Consider the following 23,434-nt stretch of genomic DNA (forward strand, 5'->3'; position numbering starts at 1 on the left):
GTAAGCGTACCTAATTGGGCTACACATGACAGCTACAAGGCGTGGCCGTGTGTGCTATATATACGTATATATACGTGACACGCGGACGCACAGACGGTAATTCTCCTTTGTATGCTAATTCGAATTATCTAGCCAACGAAATTGTAATCTTATAACTTGGTTGGAATTTCTACATCTGTTGTGTTCGCCTTTGTTTTGTTTTCGAAGGAATTGTGGATGGTATCTGTGAAATATAGAAAGGCGGAAGAAAGAAATAAATTAAATTCCGTACACGAAGAGAATATGAAAATCATAAAGACAACATTGAAGAATTATAAACGGTTTATTTGTTGATATACCTACTATATTATATAATATTAATTAGCATATATAATTCAGGTGACTTTTTTAACCGGTTATTTCTCGTTTTTCAGGTCAGTTAAGGAAAAATTAAATCACCAGCCACCCCAGAGCAAGGTATAGTACATATAGTAGTAGTCATAAAATAGCTAAATAACAATTTATACAATTACTGACCTGATGTTGACACCCCGTTGCTTCAAAACGAGGAACGAAAAAGTCACAACGAAATTTTGCCAATTTTTACCACTTCCGAAAACTTTTAAGAGACTGCAACTTGAAATCCAACCACTTCAAAATGTAATTAAATTTCTCAAACAAATAAAGGGTTAAATATTTATCCAAGTAATCAACAGTGACTGACTGTGGTTTGCTATCAATTATGTAAGACATGAAGTTTGCCATAGCGGGCTGTACCTACCTTTTCGGGCAAGCCAAATTGATTAAGTATCGTTAAAAACACCAATCGGATTATAGCTGCCTATTAATTAGTAAGTAAATCTTGTTGTCTAACATTTAAAGTGGTAATTTTGATGTTCATAAATTAATAAATATTTTAGTTTGATTTGATTGGGGTTTTATTTCTCTGAAACCAATAGTCTAAGTGTGGTTTTCAGTTGTACGATAGCAGAGATAATTGAAGTTTTCTTTTTCATCTTTTTCGACTTATATTTATAAAAACGAAGAATTATATATTATGAGAAAACGTCTGTAAGGTTTTTTGAGCTGCTAAATGTTTGTAAAGAATGACTCACGCTAGACCGGGCCGTGCCCGGGCCGAGGCGTCAGACATGTAATTTACTATGACGGCTCATCGGTGATCACGTGGTGCTTTCAATAGAAAACGAAGCACCGGAAACTCCGGGCCGGCCCCGGCCCGGTCTAGCATGAGTCTTCCTTGACAATTTGGGATGTAAGTAATAAAGTTTATTCTCAATATTCAAAACTAAACTAAAATTCCGCTATGACATAAAACGCCGTAAGTTCTCGTATCTTATTCAGTAGTAATGAATGAGTCACCTAATTTATTTAAATCGCGATGAAATTAAGCAATAGAAATAAAAAACCGGTCGGATTGGACATTGATAGAACAATAGGCAAGGCACGCGTCTTACGAGATCTACTAAGATACGAATGATTACACTCAATAGCAATAAAAGCTGGTCACTTTGTGGCCTGTGTGTAAAGTGCCCCATGCTATTTTCAAACTGTACTGATTATAAAGATTAGGGAACTGGCTGCATAGCCAATATGCCAATCGCTTACGCTCAGTAGCGATCGAAACGCAACTGTCATTGTCACACTAATATGGAAGAGTGATAGAGAGATACAAAGCGTTTCGTTGTCGTGGTGATAGCGGTTGTCACCGTGGCTAGGCTAGCTGATGGTATTTATTGGTTTCATGAAACAGACTATTATTAGGTATACTAAAAGGAACTAAATTATTTATTGTCTACAACACAGGGTAACTAACATTAGAAAATCCTCACTTCTTAAATTGATTAAGTAGATACACACTTGTGATTTGGGTTCCAAGCATTTTGTGTTCCCGCTCTGTGACCAACATTTGTCTCCTAAGCTGATAACATTGCTATTCCTCCCAGATTTAATAAAACAACTCTAAAACTCCCCCAGAAGCTTTCCTAACTAAACCTAGCCAAGATAACAATCGTCGATAGAAAACGCCATAAACTAGAAATCCTTCAGCATAGTAGCGCTACCCCCTCTGCCACAAATATACGGTAGTTTCACTCCATTTTCGAGTCAAGTGGCTTTGTGTGACGTCCGTGTCTTTGAACGGACCAATCACGGCACGGGACTCGCTCACCTCGATCGTCCCTCGCACCCCTGTATTTTTGGCAGCATCGGTTTCATGAAATAATTGCTCTAAGCTCCGTCTAGAGGATTACTAGTCTATGGAAAACGCCAACCGAAACTTAACCTTTTCGACGCCGTGTTGAACACAAAAGCTGTCACTCGGACGCCACGTCGCCGAAGTGTCTAAACTGAAATTCAACTTTATGTATAATGTACGTAGGTCTATGTTGGTCTGTGGTCTGTGACGGATTAATCCGTCTTTGGCGTTGGGCCTGCGGTTCAGATATGTTGTCGTTAGTGTCAAAATGCTTAAATATTGTGTGGAAACAGTCACATGACTTTTCGTAGAATCTGTCATCCCGATACATTTTAGTTTTCGATGGCGTTTACCGATGTACTGTTGTCATCTTGACTAAGCCCCTTGATATCCATGAGCTACGGTTTTTACTTACAATACGCTTGTTTATTATACTTATCGACTAAAAAAATGTTTACTGCTGACTGTACTTACTCGAATCAATTGTTACATCAAGTTAAGTAGATTAAGAAATTCGGAAAAGCTTTGTGCAACTAAAGCCTGACAGAACCGTGACAGTTCCCCTGACAGTTACTAATGCCGCTCATTGTCAGCCTAATACCGTGATTTGGTGACATTGCCTTACATAACTCTTGCGTAAGTGCAAACCTGATTTTGATAGGGTTTAATGTGGCGGTGTTGTTGATAGTGATGCGCTTACGTAAATATGCTTTGTTTATACTTAGTTATACTCAAATGCAATGAAATTTGGTCACATTGTAAGAAGTTTTCGTTTTTATTGCCATTGAGTGTATGTTATCAGACTTTTGCAGTGAGTATAAAATCGTTATCGATTAAAATAGTTATTTACGATACAAGTGCGGAAAAGAGGAAATTCGAAACGAGTTGCGATAAATTAAAACACGACCGAAGGGAGTGTTTTAAACGAGTTGCGAATTACCTATTCGCACGTGTATCATACAACGTTTTACAGTACATATGGTCCTTTAAACTTTTGACATACGCACGAAAAGTGCTATTTTACGCACTAGTACGGGAAAATAGGACCATATGTTATGTACTGTAAATGTTTTTGCATTAAGCATTACTTGGAAATCTTATAACTCTATAAAGTATTAATGCTGAAATAACATTAGCAATAAAACAACTTATTTCTTTTTCACATACCTTATTTGAAAATGTTCAACTTTTGATTATATACAATGTTGTCACATAAAAGAAAAGTTTAGAAACGATATTTTATTAAACTTCGTTTATTCAAGACAACATCGCAATAATAAAACCCCTAGCCATAATACGTACTAGTACATGCAAATTCCAATAAAACTCTATAATAAATGTTATGGTGTCACGTTTAATATTCTAGTCGCCATATGCAATAGTCAAATGCATTATAAATGTCCGTCTTTCTGTCCTCCGTTGACAGGAAAATAGCAAACGGTAAAGATTTTAATATTGCATGCGTGTGTCATTCTATAACCGTAAGGATTTTGTTTTAAATAAATCAAATATTCTAGCCTATCGTTTCCGTACCTAAAATAATTGTAAATTCAAAAACTACCCACCATAACTACGCCATCATTCAAATGGTCATAGAACATTTTAATTTCGCGCCATTTTTAGTTTACACGAAGAAAATAATGTTACTAGCTTAACTAGCTGGTGAATTACCTATTCGCACGTGTATCTTACAACGTTTTACAGTACATATGGTCCTTTAAACTTTTGACATACGCACGGAAAGTGCTCTTTCCCGCACTAGTTCGGGAAAGTAGGACCATATGTACTGTAACCTTATCAGATTCTAGAAATTACTGCTGTCCAAAAATAGCCTTAAGTGTAAGGTAAGATGATAAGCAGTAAATAAAATAAACAGCACAATCGCATCTCATTCGACGCACTCGTTCCAATTTCAAACTATTTCCACTTAAATTCAAATCTTTATTGCGACAATTATAATTATGCGTTCCGAAAAACCGTTACATATCTTATTGCATTGCGTTAAAGTTGAGTTCGGCGTAACATACGAATGTGAGCATATTGTTGTTGGTTAATTAATGTTTTGATATGAAGAATGGTTCTCAGAAGAAACTTAAGGTCCTCTTGGATTAACAATAACATTTTTGCGTTGTGTTTATGTCTGGGTGTTGGGTTACCATGATTGCTGGTACGATAGTGCGTAGGACTTTAGTAGAAATACCGGTAGGTCTGGACATGGTGGTCTTGACACTCAATTATTCAAATTTCATTTTTTACAACGAAAATTTAACAACGAAATTATCACTAGGATTCGTGCAAAGACCAAGATTTGAACTAGGAAGCAGGAGGGTGTAGTGGTAACAGGCAATTGAACCTACCCTGCGATTTCTGAAATTCGTGGGCAAACTATAGCCTCCCGAGTCCCAGTGTCCTTTTAAAAGGATAAATTCTGTATCTGTATCTGTATCTGTATTTCAATCGAATTTTGAACTATAATGAAATATAAGTAGGTTCCAAATTCGAACCTGCAAAAATGACTGTGGAGCTTATAAGGATAGTTATATAGCTACGGCGTAGCATGACGTAGCAGCTGCTACAGGTTGCTTGCAAATTTAAATGTCTTACAAGAAAAAGTAATTAAGAAATGTCCTAATAAGCATAACTGCCGCAAATGAGTGTGGGCGAATAGACGCTGACTTTACAAGTTTACACGTATTCACTTCGTTTACCGAGTATTTTTAAACCAGTATAATTGTACGCTTCAATTACAGAAATATAACGGACGTCTAGACCAATATTATAATGGTTGGCTTAAGCACTTAGTATAGCTATATTAGCAATAAATACCGAGACATGCGCTGCATTGTCGCTTTATAAAAACAAAAAGCGAATTCCTCTAACATGAATCTGTATAAGGTGTGATACGTATCGTTTTTCATAAACAAAAAATACTTTATAAATATAAAAAATAACACGCCGCACTTAACGCTAAACAGCCCGCCCGGCTCAATTGAAAACCAATAAAAACTACAAGTTCAACGGAACACATTTACATCTCTTAATAAATCTCGAAAACAAAATCCCGAACGAAAATTAAAACGAAAAAATCACAAAGCCGGTAGTGAGGCCGAAAAAAGAAATTAAAATTCAAATAAAAGAACGGATTCCTTAAGATAATGCTTATTCATTCCACATTTAAAATCAAATTTTCAAATAAAGAACTCCGAGTCGATCGGGCGCGTAAGCTCGAGCGAGCGAGAGGTCCGAACGTTCATGTAAATAAGACAAAGATGGATAGCTTATTATGATTGACAGCTGAGAACGGTTAGCCTTGAAATATTTGAAACATTATATTATTATAAAGTACACTATCTTCGTTTAGCTTAAGAGTAAAGCGGCCATTTAATTATTATATTTAAAGTGGATGAGTTAGTGAATTTTGTGAACTTTAGCTTTCTACGATTTTGTAACAGATAATCGTTCTCGTAGTAGATAGGTTAGTCGTAGGTATTCATCTTTTTAAGACATATCATTTTTAGATTATACTCGTAATATACTTAGGTAATAGGTATTTAACTAATGTTCACTAGCATGTGATGCTATGTACCTATCTACCTATAAATATTAGGTTTTTATATGTTGGCCGATGACAAACGCTTTTTTTCTTATAGTTATATTGATTAACTATGATGTTTTTTCATAAATAGTTTAACGTTGAAATCTTTAAAAAAAATTGACTCGCTCAAAGTAGTTAATTTTTTACTAAGGGACTTTGGTACTTATTATACCTACTTATAGGATTTTTGACAAAACACCGCGTGACTTGGAGTTACAATCATATAATATTTTATTAAAATCAATATCTAGAGCACATGCTTATTTCTGCCATCATAACATAAAAACCTAAACCAGAAAATGCTAATAAATGGTATCAATCAATCTGTCCAATAGTTCAACCAATATCTTTGTCCGCTTCGCTCGTGTGTAAGCTCTCATTACCCATATGTATAATGACGGCGGCTAGATGCTCGTTTTTAGAAACGTCGAGTTTCTCCGGAACACGTTTTAAATCATAATTCGAACGCCGTTTTTGAATTTAGAACGTTGACTTTTAAGTTTTTTTTGTGGACGCCGAATGCGAGGTTTTTTCTGCCATTACCGTATAACAAATAGGTATAACTACTGGTTTTCAAATTCTCCGTTTTTCGGGTTGACAGCTTTTAAGACATTAATACCGTTTGCTCGAGAACGGACAGTTAGCCAATTAGAGTAGATGAAGAACTTTGTAATGACTGTTATTACTTAGACATTATAAAATAATAATTGTAGGGAATGAAGAATTTTCGTATATAGTATGCGTGATCTTTGGAAACAAATACAAGTATATGTATTAAGAGCAACAATTTTAATGTATCATTGGTGGACCTTATGCCTTTCCAATAAGGTATCTGATTTGTCAGTAAAGAAGGACGATGATACTGGCCGGTAAGAACCTGGGCGGTTTGAATTTGGAATTACTGAAATGGCGGTTACTAATTCGTACTAAAGTACTAATTGGACATCTGTTACGACACGACATGTTCCTAAAGAACATAATAGAAGGAAAAATAGAGTGGAAGAGAGGAAGAGGAAGACCAAATTAAAGAAAAGGTTCAGGTCGTGTCATACCAGAAGGTTAAGGAGTTGGTAGAGGACCGGACGAATTGGAGATTGCACCACCGACAAGAGCACACCTCTTAAATATAAAGAAGAAGAAAGAAATGGCGGTTAATTCGTGTAGAGCTACGAATCTAGTAGATGCTAATTCAGAGTAATTCAGATTTAATAAATTTATTTATCCTCTATCCACCCAGACATCAAAACTTGCCAAGACAAACGCAATGTTGATACGTCAAAATGAAGATTCAAAATAGAATGGAATAGGCGAACTTTTTATAGGTCTCTGGGCGGTAAGAGTTTAAAACATGTTTAAATTACACTTCAATAGGTATCCGACGAGTTTACATGTAAACGAAACATGGCAAGTAAATGTTTTTATAAAGACATCAAAATAATATTACTCCACGCAAACGTGTAATTTACTGAATATTCAATTATTGCTAAAGGTCATACAAAACAAGGTAATGCTAAATAAATTATGCTAATCGAAGACAAACTGTAATAAAAACGTACGTGTTATTGCAAACAAATTTAGATATAAGTATTTGATAAAGAAAAATTTGAATACAATTATAAGTATCAAATTTAAATTACGTAAATAATTTTGGTGTCACCTTGTCAGTAAATAATTATAAATTACAAAGAAAACACCTACTTGTCTGTAGGTGTTTTCTTTTTTTAACAAAATATGTTTATAAGAAATATTCGAAATATGCTCGCTCTGTCTTATCCTTCCTTATCTCTTTTGATGCGAATTATGCTTAAAAGTGCCGTACCCTTAAAAGACACTCTCAATATGTCATAAATAACTTGGCTTAAATGATTCGCATCCAGGCCATAACTGGTAAAAAAAGTCACCAATTTATTGGTTAAGAAATTTACTTGAGCAACCTCCATATTCTTTGACAGCCAACAGCATCGATTAATTCAAAATTGGAACATTGTAAAAACGTTCGAGTTCTGGTGAAATAAGCCAAGGTGTTCATTATTGGCCATAAAGGCGCCGTAAAAACGATTAACGCCATTCGATATTCAAATATTTCAAATCGAACGATTGATTCTTTATTTGAACATTACAAAAAAAAATTAAGCCGAGTTTCGTAATATTACGTTCCGTTCCACCACTTGTTGAAGTCGTGTAAGGGTTTTTTTAAAAGGAATAAAGCCAGGAAATTAGAAAGGGACAAAAGATATGGCGCGCCGCGTGAAACTGATTTGGCAATTGCGCGAGTTTTCAAGGTATTTGCCTTTATAAAACGTGTAAATAATTCAATAGGTAATTCAACAATTTTGTTCAAATTTATAAAAACATAAATTCAATCTTAATACCTACAGAGGTATGAAAATTGTGCATCGTCTGATATGCGTTTGGCTAGTAGGTATTGTCTATTATAAATGTACACATATGCTCTTGGTAATAACTTAGTAAGTTTGTTTTGAAATCGCCTTATCTTTGAAAGCTCTAATCAATTAAAAACCTCAACATGACAAATGACAACCTACAATAGACGCCGATAACTCGCTACAAATTCAAAGAAAGATTAAGTTATTATTTAAATTAAAACTAATCCCAATAAAATAATTAACATAATAAAATATACATAAAAAGCTACGCTTTCCACCTACAGTGACAGAAACTAGCTTAATTAATAAAGTGAGTATCCGAATCTATTAGTTAGAGCCGTAATCGAGTGAGTCCATCGATTCGGAATCGATACATAATTTTATTAGAGTTAGCGTGGGTGTTTGTATCGAGTACTTGGGTTCTATCGATGAAAAAATGTGTTTATCCGTGGAATGACCACATAACATGATTGAACGAGTTCATGACCATATTAGTAATGTCAGATGTAAGGGGTCAAAGACCGCAAGAAAAAAAAACATACTGGCTTATTTTACGTTAATATATTACGTGTTCTAAAATATTATGAAATAAGTACTATGTAATAAATAAGTAAATGTAATAAATATCTTGAGTTCTCGGTTGTGGCTTTATGTAGCTTAGTTTTAATTTAGTTTAATTTAGAGTTAATTTATTAATTGATCGAATGTGTTTAGGTATAAGTTTTAATTTGTAATAGGTTTACTTGTATAATAACGTTAAATAATCATAAATAGAAGCACTATGTTATTGAAATAAATTATATAAATAATTAAAATACCTAAGTATTACGAGTACGTAGCAGGATTTGGAAAGATAATACCTAATGATGACTTACGAACGAACTTTTTAATCTATGGAACCTTAAGGTTTTCGCGCGTTTTGCTGTAAATTATGTTTTGGCATCTATACTGGGTCAAGCAGATCTTGTCAGTAGAAAAAGGCGGCAAATTTCAAAAATGTAGGCGCGAAACGATATCGTCCCATAGAAAATTTGAATTTCGCGCCTTTTTCTACTGACAAGATTTGCTTGACCATCTATATGTTTTTTGCCACCAAATAAACGACAAAACCCCCGTTCAAATTTATAAAGTGTTTAAACTTTGTTTAGATTTCGTAAGTACCTTTTTAAAGTGTTGTATTAGGTACATAAGCCGTGGAATGCCGAAATCCGGGTGAATGCTCAATTGGCGAGTTTTGACCATAATTTATTGGTTGCCCTAGGCGTTTACTTTTATCAAGGTATACTTTCCGGGCAATGTGGGCAAGATGGATTAGGCAACTGTTTATTGGTACAGTCCGCATCAAATAGTGACAACCAAAGCGGTCAAATATATCGTAACGCACTTTTGTTATCATCTTATCAATTATCATATAAGTAGGATGGGTTCGGTGTACTTGGCCACTTTGGCCGTCACAAACATTAAAAAAAAAGTACAACCTAGGTAAATAATTAACCTCATCATTTTGAAATATTGAAGTTGGTTAAAAATCGGATATGATTGATACTCGTACCGTGTAAATTAATGAAACCTTAAGACAAGGATAAATATCGTAAGGTTAGAAAAAAAAATAAACAAATTTAAGTAGGACTGAAAACTTAACTACTCATATTTATATTTATAAAAAAAATTGTTAACATTTAAAAATTTACTACTGGTTATAATCGAAAATTTGCAACTATAGAAAATTCATTTATACTATTAAAGCCAACTATACTTGTGTACAATTATACCACTTCAGGTACGTTTTATCGAAGAGTGGCTTTCTAGTGCCCCGGGGTACATCCCAATAAACATAATGGCGATTTGTTTACGATTACCACTTCACTTGCCAAATAACTCGTAAAAGTAGATATCAGTAGGGTGTATTTGGGTAATTTCGAAAATTGGGTAATCCCGAAAATCATTTTAAAATCACTCACATTCCGTTGTAACAAGAGTCCATTTTCGGAATTATTCGACACTTTTTTAGTGTTTTTTTCTTTTAGCAAATACTCGAGTAAACCTTATGTTGTATTGTATATTTTTATTTTCGTAAAAATTCTATTTGGGTAACATAAAAGTTTAAATATGGTATGTCAACTTGTGTAATAAAAAACCGGACAAGTGCGAGTCAGACTCGACTACCGAGGGTTCCGTACTTTTTAGTATTTGTCGTTATAGCTGCAACAGAAATACATCGTTTGTGAAAATTTCAACTGTCTATCTATCACAGTTCATGAGATACAGCCTGGTGACAGACAGACGGACAAACGGACAGTGTAGTCTTAGTAAGGGTCCCGTTTTTACCCTTTGGGCACGGAACCCTAAAAACTAGTTACTTGCACGTAGACTATAAAACTAGAAAAGTTTTTGCAAGAAATGATCTTGAGAGATAGTGAAAGATCGCGATATATAACTAATTAGAATGATGAAGATCATACCCCGTTATCAGTGGTGAAATTTCATTGAAATGCAAAGGGTTAGCACTCACTCCCCTACCGTGCGGGTAAAAATCCGCAAGCTATTGGGTAAAAGTACGCATGTGGGGTAATTGTTCGCATCAAGAAAATTTCAATGGAATTGTCAATAAAGTAAAGTTTAACGAATATTTATGAAATTGTCTGATCAATATCCACGTACTAATTTAACAATATTAAATAACTATTAACACTTTACTTAAGATATTAAATAGTGCTTGGTTATTGCATCAAAACTTGACTTAAATGAACTATAGAGGTCATAATTATACATCAATAATGCGACGTGTGTCGAACTGCTTGCGCTTTGCGTCCGCAGCTCACGTGGTTCCAAAATATTGATCAGACAATTTCATAAATATTCGTTAAACTTTATCATTGAAATTTTCATGATGCGAACAATTACCCCACCTGCGTACTTTTACCCAATAGCTTGCGGAATTTTACCCGCACGGTGGGGGAGTAAGTGCCAACCCTAACATTTCAATTAAATTTCACCACTGATAACGGGGTCTGATGAAGATGAAAGATATGGCGACGGTCTCACTTAAGATCGAAGATAGACGTATAATTATTAAAGATGTCATACTACATTGAAATTAAAGGTGTGTACAGGTTTTTAAAAGGTCGGCAACGCGCATGTAACATTTCTGGAGTTGCAGGCGTCCATAGGCTACGGTGACTGCTTACCATCAGGCGGGCCGTATGCTTGTTTGCCACCGATGTGGTATTAAAAAAAATCTAAGTTCTTCATAAGGTGGTGGTACTGGTGCTCGACGCGGTCCCAGTACATGTCATCTTGAAACTTAAGTCATTGTCAATAGAGGTGACAGCAGGGTGTCATCTATTGGGCATTAGCATGTCGCGGCGATGTCGAGCACTAGTCCCACCACCTTAGTGCTTTCTTAACACAACCACCCATTGGCTACGATGTCTGCGTATCAAGGTTTTACCGTTTTTGACTTAAAACGGGCTGTGACATACGGAGAGACAGACTAACGGACGGACGGACATGACAAGACTATAAAGGGTTCCATTTTTGCCTTTTTCGCTACAGAACCCTAAAAAACCGGGCAAGTGCGAGTCGGACTCGCGCACGAAGGGTTCCGTACCATAATGCAAAAAAAAAAACAAAAAAAAAGCAAAAAAAAAAACGGTCACCCATCCAAATACTGACCACTCCCGACGTTGCTTAACTTTGGTCAAAAATCACGTTTGTTGTATGGGAGCCCCATTTAAATCTTTATTTTATTCTGTTTTTAGTATTTGTTGTTATAGCGGCAACAGAAATACATCATCTGTGAAAATTTCAACCGTCTAGCTATCACGGTTCGTGAGATACAGCCTGGTGACAGACGGACGGACGGACGGACGGACGGACGGACGGACGGACGGACGGACGGACGGACGGACGGACGGACGGACAGCGAAGTCTTAGTAATAGGGTCCCGTTTTACCCTTTGGGTACGGAACCCTAAAAAGATAGATTTCTTCAATGTGATATTTAATTATAGTTTAATTATTATTTTGTACCACTCGCCTTCGAGGTAACGGGGTGTTAGGGGTCTGACGCCATAGCTTTTATAAGGAAGGTGGGATGTAGAATTAGGGAGAGGACCTCTGATGCTCGCGCGGGTTCGTACCTGGTGCAAAGGCTGGCCATCGCTATCCAACGTGGTAACGCGGCAAGTGTCATGGGCACCTTTGCACCCGGTACAACTCGCGGAGGTCTTTTAGATTAAAATATTTTAATATTTAGATATATTTAAGTTATTTTTGTATGATTTTTTTATATACCATTAACCATTTGTATAATAAATAAATTAGTGTGATAAACATGTATAGCATAGGCAGAAATAATCATATTATTGTATTTTTATTATCACCCTAAAAAGAGGGATGAATAGTTTTTATTCTACTATTACTGACAAAACTTGTTTGCAGACACTGTAACTAGTTCCTCCGAATGCCAATCGGCCCATTATCCTCTAACACGTATTGTATGTCTGTCTGTGCCTTTTACACCGAGGACAGTATACAATAATAACAATAAAACAGTCGCATTACCTGCGCGTACGCACGGATTGATCACGCGGGTCAGTGCTGACTCTACCTACTTAAGGGCTCAGTTAGACGGTGCACGAAGTCGCATGCGAGTTTCATTATTGCGGTTTGGGATCGGTCGGTTGAATTGGACGTAACCAACAGTCCGCAATGTAACTAAAATCGCATGCGAGTTCGCGCGGCGTCTAATTCAGCCCTTATTGTACATTGAAATTTTAATTATTTATTAAGAACCAACTGTCAGGCTCAAAACGGGCACTGACACGTTCACGTGCACGTTCGAATTGGCCTGTGTGTCTCACTGTTGGGCAAAGGTCTCTCCCCTCTTTGTCAAGTCGATTTTGCACATCGTACCTTTTTTACTAACAAATTTATTTTTCAGACTATATAATTTCCAGTTGATAATGATATGTAGTTAGATTGCTTGTTCATATTTATTTAAGTATAGGCAGCATTAGCATGTTATAAAATAACATCCATTTGTGACATTTTGCCTCCCTACTACCAGGGATTTTTTGTACGAAATTTATTTTTCTACGTCATTAATATTTAAAAATATTATTATTTTATTAATACACGAACAACACATAGAATAATATTATATTCTAAAGTCTCAAATAATCAAAAAACTTCAAGAAATATATACTTACCAAAAAATACGCTAGAGTTAGGCAGAACCCGCCCGCTTCGGCAAAAATATGCGAAGGACGACGGAAACGATTTTATAATCACGCCGATTTGAGCACGGCTGTGATAAAAATTAATAATGATCTGTAATGACTCATTATATTACGCCTTATTATAACGGCTCATTTACATTTTAATTTTATAATCCAATAAGATTCTGATAAGGTTTTGATTGCAATTTGTATCCCGTGTTTAAAGATTCTACTTATAGAACTTTTAAGGGTGTTCTTATACTCGTATATGTCTGTAAATATTATAATATACCTACATACACCTGGGAGCTTAGATAACATGACAATCGGACATCGACAAATGCCAAACGATAAGAAACCAAAGTATAGGAATTACAGTTGCTATGCTACAAAATGTCATGTGATTATTTCCATACACAATTTAAGTTTCGATTGGCTTTTTCTATCAAAGATTGTCATCTTGGCCAGGATCTCTGGAACACCAAACCTCACAATGAAGTTCACAACCAGCACTTGACTATAGCCTTTAGACATATTGACCGGGATATGAACTAGTGATCCAAAAGACTCGAGCCTTTGGAGCTCTTTTTTAGGGCTCGCCTCATCTCTTGAAGCTAAAAGCCTATTTAGCTCTTTAGCCCCCGAGCCTAGTTCTATTTAAGAGCCTAGAATCTTGGGGCTAATAACCTTATTAAGCCCCTAAAAAAAGACTATTTAGCTCTTTAGCCCCCGAGCCTAGTTCTATTGAAGATCCTAAACTCTTGGGGCTAATAACCTTATTAAGCCCCAAGAGTCTAGGCTCTTAAATAGAATTAGGCTCGGGGGCTAAAGAGCTAAATAGCCTTTTAGCCTTTTAGGCGTCAAGAGATGAGGCGAGCCCTAAAAAAAGAGCTAAAAGGCTCGAGTCCTTTGGATCACTAATATGAACCGTGATTACCTTTTGTATTGTTTTCGAGCTTCAGATATTTCGACGCAGTTACAAATGCAAGATGCACGGGTAACTGTCGGGTCGATATAAGTCTAGTAACCGTGAATCATTCAAAACTGTTATAGCCATATTGTCCAAAGCCTTACAAACTAAAGATGCCAATAGGTATAAAACCTGTAAACCGGCATTTAAAAATAAAGATTAGGCATGACTAGATTGCATTCGTAATAATTGATAATATTTTGTAACTGAATAGAAATATCAATCCGTTTTTTATTGTGCGTTAACGTTAACTTAAAGTCTTTAAGTTTTAACATCCGCATCGTATTCAATGCTCCCTTTTAGAGCTGTCAAAGTTTTAAATAATTCCAAGTCATTTGGTTCAAAGCGTTCATTTAAGTCGATTTTTTGTCCATAAAAGAGCCGTCGAATTCCGAATCGAAACGTAATGATAATATAACAAACTAAGTAATTAGAACTAGGTCCGGCTTTACATAACTTTTAACAAAAGCTATTGGCCTTATTATTACAAGTAAATCTTTATCTTCAATCACACTTTGTGCTTTACAAACGTTTTGTAACTAACCTATGCCTTAATTACACGACCTTTTAGAGTCAAAAGTCAATTAGTCGACTAAGTAGTAAACAAAAGTTTTTAATAACAAATTTTATCTACGAATGTAACAATGACTGGGACTTTCATTAAATTCAAGGTGGCCGAAGTAATTTTAAACGTTAACTTTATATGTTTCAATGTAGAATAGATCTAATTTTAAATTACAATAGTGTATTGTTAATAATGAGTTATATTTGAAATAAGATCACTTCCTTTAGTTATTTCGTTAACTACTAAAATGAGAATCGATTGAACAGGTATAACTTATGTCTCGTAACTCAGAACAAAAATCAAAAAATTTGAATTGTGATTTATTTTAAAATTTTCATGGATGACTCACTTCAAATTTAGAATAAATAATTTCAACGTATTTACGCGTAGTGACGTGACATGTTGACAACTTCTCGGAGATGTCAATAGTGATGTGACACATACATTATCGATGTGTCGATCGGTACGAGTGTATGTTTAGACATAGTTTCAAAGAAAGCAATTACGAAATGTTAGAAACATTTTTAAGATGGCAGATTAAATTTAAAAGGTTTTAATGTCAATCAATACTAATTCTTTTTTTAATTGGAAATGAATCAGTGCCTTAAACCTCGTTTTTTCTGAACAAAAAGAAGCCTGAGACCGCATCGGTAACCACGAACGTCTCAAATGTCAATTTGGTTTACGTTAATGTTGGATTAGGTTTTTTCCTCAAATTTGACGTTGGGTATCGTTAGTTTCAAATTAACCTTCCTTGAGGATAAGCGTATTTAAGGATAAATATTGCAAAGCAATATTTTATAAATTCGCAGAACGGAAATACGTGCATGACATTTTACGTCGTTTGATTTTTAAGACTGTAAAAAATAACCTAAAAAGGTTTTCCTTTACCGGTAAAATATTACTTACTTCCGAAAAGTGATTGGGTAGGTCCAAGCCAGGTTTTGAACCCACGTCATGCTGCCATTGCTGCATATATACCTATATTGTATGTGAAATCCTTAATCTATATGAGCTTAGCGACGACATTCAATCAAAGTAGGTAAATGTCTTAAACCATCTTAATACTAAAAACATCGATGTTTCTACTTACTACGAAACCACCAATTGAAATCCCTACGGACTCCCAAAAGGCATCCACATGGACTAATTGTATATTTTAATATATTATTTCCATTTGCCTACACATGAATCACGGTTTTTTGCTCTGCCCTGTATTAGATCATTCACCGAAATGTCAAAACCGGATAATAATTGATATATTTACGCCCTTTTTAGAGATCCGTGGAAACCAGAAATTCTGGTTTCCACGGAAATCTGTAGTGACTCTGCCTACGAATCAGAAGGTACCGGGTTCGATTCCAGGTAAGGGAATTTATTTGTGTGTTTATCAACTTTATCACAAATATTTGTTCCTTAGTTATGGATGTGTTCTATGTATATAAGTATGTATATGTAACTATATATCTCTTCAAGTGGCAGACAGTACTTGAGGTTTGTTGGAAAGCCTTACTGAGCTTACTGTGAGACTAGATCTATCTGTGTAAAATTATCCTATTATTTATTTAATATCTACCCCCCCCCCCCACCCCCCACCCCCCTATAACCCCCATATAGCAAATTTCATCGAAATCGTTAGAGCCGTTTCCGAGATCCCTGAAATAAGATTTCCATTTGTACTTACACTTATACTTTTTTAGCACATCGTTCTATACGGTACTAACAACAAAAATAAAATAAAAGTCCACGGAACTCTAGTTGATGTGGGCACAGTTTCAATTCCGGAACTAGTTTTACGATTAAAATTTCCATGTGGATAAGTTTCGTCTACTTAATATAATCTTACACTAGAGTTCATTATATTACTGTCGATATAATATATTAAAATAATAACTACTGTTCAGGTACCTAACAACAGGAATTTATTATACATTTTGTGCATAAAATTAATCTCACGAATTTGCTTAAGCGAAATGCGAAACTTTAAATTTGTAACTGTATCTAATATCTTGTTTATACAAAATCACAGCTATGTCTAATGACCGAATGTCGGCTTCTGTGTCATTACACGAAATTACTTTTATAATGAAATGGCCGAACCAAAAAACCGGCCAAACGCAAGAATCGCGTAAACGGATACTCCGCAAAAAACTAGATTCCTAGACGAATGGACACGCAGGTAATCTACTGTAATTTAAGAATAATTATTCTAAAAAAGCGGGGTATCACGCATCGATCAAGTTGGTCGGTAAAATTAATTATATTCAAAGTATTAGATCTATTTTCGAGAAAACGAGATTGAGCGAGGCAAAAAACGCCACGAGTGTATGTTGAAATTGGTAACGTGGAGGTACAATTACTTATTAAAATTAATACAACAACTCGGCCTTCGTCCGCCTTCGGGTTGACTATCAATCTAACGCTGCTCGATTTCTGTTTACCTTGTTTTGAATTAGTTGACTTTACATATGCTCTGGTTTCGTTGGAACGCACGTGTAATTATTTTGTTTGTTGTCGGTTGTACTTCATTAACTATTACCAAATGGATCAATTTAACAAATTAAAGAGACTAATTCGAAATGTTCTTTGTTTCAGATGTTACAATTGTTGGCTGATCTTGAAGACTGATTAGTTTTACTATATGAAGCCAACTAGTCAGAAAATGAGTGATCCATGAAGCGGAAACACAGGTATTTACTTAACATCTCCGTTATTTTGCTAGAATCATTTAAATTGTTTACAAACGTCGACAGCCCTAATATGAAAAAGTCGGCAGCCATATAAAAACATCCCCGAGAGTTAAAGTTTAAATTCAAAACATTCCACAGCATTCAGCTAATCTGACTGTCAACAAAGACCTATTGTTCACTGGACACATTGTTTCATTTACATCGAACCGAAATGAATCACTGTTATGATTGCCGCTAAAATGTATTCAATTTAATTCGATTGTTTATGACAAACTGGACAAACTGACTTGTTCGCAGGTCGTTTTCGATTGAAGGCGTTAGAGTTTACGCTCTGCGATGACTGCGATGGCGGCCCACCAGGAATCCTTGCACGAGAGGCTGCAGCCGGTAGAAGAGCCCCTGTACCTTCACCATGGCGCGCCCTGGCCCGAGACCGCCGACCAGCAGGACGAGCACAGCATCGACGCCTCTCCCTACTACAACATGCCAAAAAGAAACAAGAGGAAGAACTTCAAACCACGATGCGCTCCCAACGCCACGACCTTCTCGGACGACTCCAACGGAGCCAATGGCGACCGAAGCCCCGTCAACGGCAACGAAAGAACCACACCCGAACAAACAGAAGATGATTACCCTAAAATAGGAGTAACGAATTTTAATTTTCTCAAAGGAGTCGCTGTCGACCTAAGTAGGAGACTAAGCACCGACTCCAACGAAAACATAGATACAAATTACCAAAATAGGTTACCCGATGACAAAAAGATTGAGTCGTTCCAGCGCTCGTATATAGATAGCTTACAAATAAGCCAAGACGGCCAAAGGGATCGGACCGTCCTAAATTTTAGTAATTTACAAAATAAATCTTTCTGTGCCAAAAATCCTTTTGCAATATCTCAGTTAATTAAGACAAACTCGCCTCCTAGAAGAAGGGAGTCGGAATCTGATGATGATAATAAAGGTCAAGATATTAATGCAAATGATAGGTTAGGAGAGAACCAAGAACCAATGGAGGTTAGTGAGGCCCAGCAGAATGGAGATGGGTCAAACGCTACTAACAAAATGTTACGGGACTATGCAATGAACACGATGAAGGAACTGCTAGGGATTTATGGATTGTCTTCCAATGAAGTAGCTGACGCTATAAGCGGACAGATCAGAGCTTTGGAAGCACTCCAAGGTAATCTTTTTAAACCGATTAACTTCAAAAACCATTTACCTGTGAAAAAAATATTAACCAATAACTTTTCAGGTAAACCTTTTACCCAACTGCCTCTGAGTTTGAAACGAAGGCACGATTCTGGAGACGGCGACAAAATCCGTAGAAGGTCTTCGTCAGCGACTGAAGATGAAGGCTCTACTAATATAACCCCACCGAAGACACCTGACAATGACATGGAGGCTCAAAGGTATCATTCATTACTTCATTTCCATTTTATTGGTTTGTTAATGTTGACACCTGTGCTTAGCTGTGAAAAGTTCAATAAGCAGGTAATTGTAGGTAGGTACTACTTTCCTTCCACAGAAGAAAGTGGCCTAGAAGTAGAAAAATCATCGTCTTCTCTTGATTTTTACCTGCAAAAGTATTTTTTGCCACCTATATCATAGTTAAAAACCTTTTCAATGTAGATTTCTGACTATGATACTAACAAGAATTCCTTTCACAGACAAAGAGCGCTCCAAATAATCAACCAGCAGTCAATGCGGCTGTTTGGCAGGACTCCCGAAGAAGAAGGGAGCGGTTCTGATGATGGAGAACAAACCTTGGACTTGAGCGTCTCAAGAGACACTGACGGACAGGTATAACTATGAAGTTTAATTATCAGATAACCTTATTATCGGAAAAACATTCAACATAGACACCTCAGTAAAAGAAAATAATACAGAAAGAAAACAGTAACACTAGGGTCTGTGCGGATTTGCGGAAAGAGAAGAGTCGTAGAATGTATGGGCTCCCCTACATTTCACGACTCTTCTCTTTCCGCACAGACTCTAGTAGGTGTAAACAACTTGCGATCTCATCGCTAAAAAGCGATCACTTCCAGACAACCCTTAAGTAGAGGACGCAACATAATGGGTTTGAACGTTTTCAAACGCTACGCGGGCTAGTTTTATTATAAATTGACATATTGATTCGACCTATCTTTTTCTAATTATTTTGACAGTATAATATTTTAAACTTTCGCGTTTTGAACACATATTAACTCACATTTATATTTATAGACGGGTCTAACGCGAATTTTATTCAATTACCTTGATTTACCGACGTTTCGACACAGGTTTCACTGGTCGTGGTCGCGGCTGACTGATGTCCCAGCAAAATGTCAAAACAGAGATTTGTGCAACTACCCGACGAAAAGTGTATGGAGAAGTTAGACCCGTCTATAAATGTGAGTTAATATGTATTTTGACAGTGTTTGTTTATTCGTACAGGAACAATCAACGACATCTAGCGCCGGCAACAGCGTGTCGGAGTTCGAGCAGCAGAGCTTGCTCATGCGCAAGAATCTCGAGGATTTAGCTAATCTGCAGATGCAGGTGTGTATCTGTATAACCCACTTATTTATAAAACTTAGCAAACTCTTACTTAGGGCATACTGAAAATTCCTGGACTGGCCACTTAGAAAAAATAAGTCGACTCATATATCAGAATCCAGGAGCTTTCAGTATGGCCCTATGAACCTCTGTAAAATTTTGTCTCTTTCTAATAAACTGAAATGTCAAAATGGCAGATAGGGACAGAGATTTGACAAACTTTATGAATAACGCCATGAGTAGATACCAACAACAATAATAATAATGAGAGGAAGGATTTTACTTTTATGAATAAGGTTATAACTTACAATTTAACGTTTCATAAAATAAAATTAAGTGCATTCTGATTTTTTCTGAGTTTTATACTGAAGAACGTACCCTATGTTTAAAAAAATACAACTCTACGTATTAAAAATAGACAAATCAATAAAAATTTAATTCGTTCCAGGGTTTCTTTCCAAAACCAATGACTGATGCCGACGATTCGCAAGAAAGAAAACTGCAAGCAAGCGGTAAGTACTACATTCAGTTGAAATAAAACTGTATAAATCATAATCAATTAGTGAAGTCTGTATATCAGTGGAAATATTACCGTTATGCCATTAGACTAAGGAATTTGTAAAACTATTATTAATATTAAATTGTAGCATTAACTCAACGTAAAAAAAAGATTACACGAGTAAATATCAAACTAGACCACCGTTATATGGTAAAAGTACATTTTCTTCGATCTGTCGAATATTTGCTCATACACTGCCGAAGCAATGCCCCTCGCTTGGGTAGGCAAAAATAAGCCCGTCATTTTTTTTTCATATTTTATTGCAACAAGAGATAAATTCATACTTATATGTATTTTTTTTGCACTATCCGCTCTTTTTCACGGCTAAACTACTAATATTAATACAGTTTTTTAAGAAATTTAGCATATAAAAAACTGGCACAGTCCGAATCTCATACGAGCGGAGCCACCGTTATATTTGCACGGATTCGCCATACGACGTTACAGAGATAGATGAAAATTGTATTTCAATAACTTTTGCCCAACAGTGGGACACTAAATTAGGCTAACAAAACAAAAAAAAACTTTTCACCACATCAACTGATAGCAAAGTTGCATTTTATTCACATGTGAGGCAAAGTAATCCAAGTGCAAATTATTATTTTGAATGATAAATATTTAATAACATTCATTTGGATTTGATTTGGTTTGATTTTGTTTGATATCTTACAGCAAATATTTTTTTCGGGTTGGTGTGGTGAAAAATTTTGTGTTTCTCTCGGGGGCAACTTTATCCTCGTGCTTTGAAACCCTCGCAATGCTCAAGATTCTATTTTCCGAACTTTCGATTTTGGAATCTTTCGCTTGCTCGGGTATCAATATTAGCACGAGCGGTTAAACAACAACTTTGCCCCCTTGTAAAACAGATAACTATTTAACTGTTACACATAAAATGTGATTTTTCCGTTTATGTCGTAACGCCTCGCGTCCGTCTGTACTCTGTACCCGCTAAGTCCAGGTGCGAGCGAATTAGCGCGTGCTCTCAGCTTCTTCTCGTTAGTGTCTTTTAACGGCGAAACTGTGTTTATGTGTCATTGGAACTGCAGACTTGCAATACGTACACGTTATGGCTAAAACGCAATCGAAATTAGTTTGAAAAAATTTCGAAAAAAAGTTCTCTGGAAATAAGAAAATTACTTGCAACTCTTCCTATTTTTTACGGGTAATGGTCACATGCTTTTTTTGTTTTTAGTTACTTTTGCTAAAAAAATTAAAGTAAATGTAGAAGGAACTCTAAACATAATTATCAAGAATCAAAATGGTTATCGAAAAAATCGGTAATAAAGCGTCACTTTTAAGCTACAAAACTGTAGAATGAATCTTACGTGGTATTTCCGGACTGATATGACCGTCAAACCTTAAAAAAAGCGTACTCCCATTTTAAAAGCAGCATCGTACTTGCAGGCTCTCTGGTATTGCAGGAGTCCATGGGCGCCGACAATTGCTTGCTTTTACGGGCAATACGTCTGTTCGTTTGCCTCCTATATTCTTTGTAATTCCATGCTAATAAGTTTATTTAATGGATATTCAGTGTTTTATTAAACCAACGCATAACTGTATCAATAATGATATGCACTCAAATTACGATTTAAATATGACGGATCTTTAGAACACGATCGATCATCTTAAATGATGACTATACATTACCGGTTTCATATTATTATTATGTAAGAATAATTACGAATATTTAAATATTACATACACAACTCAATTTGTTTGAAATAATGACTTAAACTGGGATTTAAAGTCGAAATTGTACAAACATCTAATGAAATACATTTGTTTGTCAAGTTCGAGGCGTTATAAAAGAAATTGTTTTATTCATGCTAAGATGGGACTCCGCACTCCACAGTAACCGCCGTATTCGAACTTCAAGATATTCACAAGAGACGACACGTATAGATCCATTCTAGATACGTTATTGTTTAGATATCAACTACATAGTTCTCTTTTGCAGCGCAATTCGGGCAACCAATGTCACTTTTACGTTAGATAGAGTAAGATATCTATTAGATGGGAATTGGATCTCTAAGTCATATCCGGTGGAAATCGTTCAATAGTATCTCCAGAATCGCGCAAATGTCAAATTTGACAGGTTAGATCTTAAACATATCCTTATCGTATCTTGGTGATGTCTAAAAGATATCTAATAGATGTCTATTTCAAAATCCGAATCGGGCCCTAAGTACTGTCACCTGCAATAATATGTTAATCTTCTAAGGCCGCAAAAATATGTGACACGCTCTTATTGATCTACAAATAAGATCGCGTCAGATAATTTTGCGCCCTTCGTTGAGTAACATATTATTGCAGGTGACTGTACATGCATCTAAAAAGGTTTATATAAGTTTATACATTATTTTTAATAGTTAACAGCAATAATGTACATGAAACAACAAAATTTCTTCGCTGTATAAGATCTAAGTTCTCCACAAAAGTTTACATTCTTAACACATTGCCGTGAAAAGTGACGGCCGCCTAATTTATTCCCTGATCAACCATATCTGTTGTTTCCGCATAATTATCGATTCCACACAAATATTGGTTTTGTACGTTGAACCCGGTGAGAGTCTGATGAGTATTTTCAAATTGTCTCATTAGTCTCATTTAGCTGGTCTTGTTTACCTTTTGTACAGTCACCTGCAATAATATGTTACTCTTCGAAGGCCGCAAAAATATGTGACACGCTCTTATGGCTCTACAAATAAGATCATGTCAGAT

The 23,434-nt window shown here is 35.8% G+C and overlaps 1 protein-coding gene across 1 annotated transcript in view; it reads left to right on the top strand.

The window, feature by feature from the left end:
• LOC134801508 (uncharacterized) overlaps positions 1 to 23,434 on the top strand; it is a 106,105-nt gene that overhangs the window by 51,944 nt on the left and 30,727 nt on the right. Inside the window, exons 2-7 of the mRNA XM_063774120.1 lie at positions 17,528 to 17,622; positions 17,920 to 18,799; positions 18,872 to 19,028; positions 19,287 to 19,419; positions 20,053 to 20,157; positions 20,603 to 20,666. Coding sequence (XP_063630190.1) covers positions 17,959 to 18,799; positions 18,872 to 19,028; positions 19,287 to 19,419; positions 20,053 to 20,157; positions 20,603 to 20,666 — 1,300 coding nt within the window. The 5' untranslated portion in view covers positions 17,528 to 17,622; positions 17,920 to 17,958. The remainder of the gene's footprint in view (positions 1 to 17,527; positions 17,623 to 17,919; positions 18,800 to 18,871; positions 19,029 to 19,286; positions 19,420 to 20,052; positions 20,158 to 20,602; positions 20,667 to 23,434) is intronic.

This window comes from Cydia splendana, chromosome 22, assembly GCF_910591565.1.
Source record: "Cydia splendana chromosome 22, ilCydSple1.2, whole genome shotgun sequence".
Lineage (NCBI taxonomy): Eukaryota > Metazoa > Arthropoda > Insecta > Lepidoptera > Tortricidae > Cydia > Cydia splendana.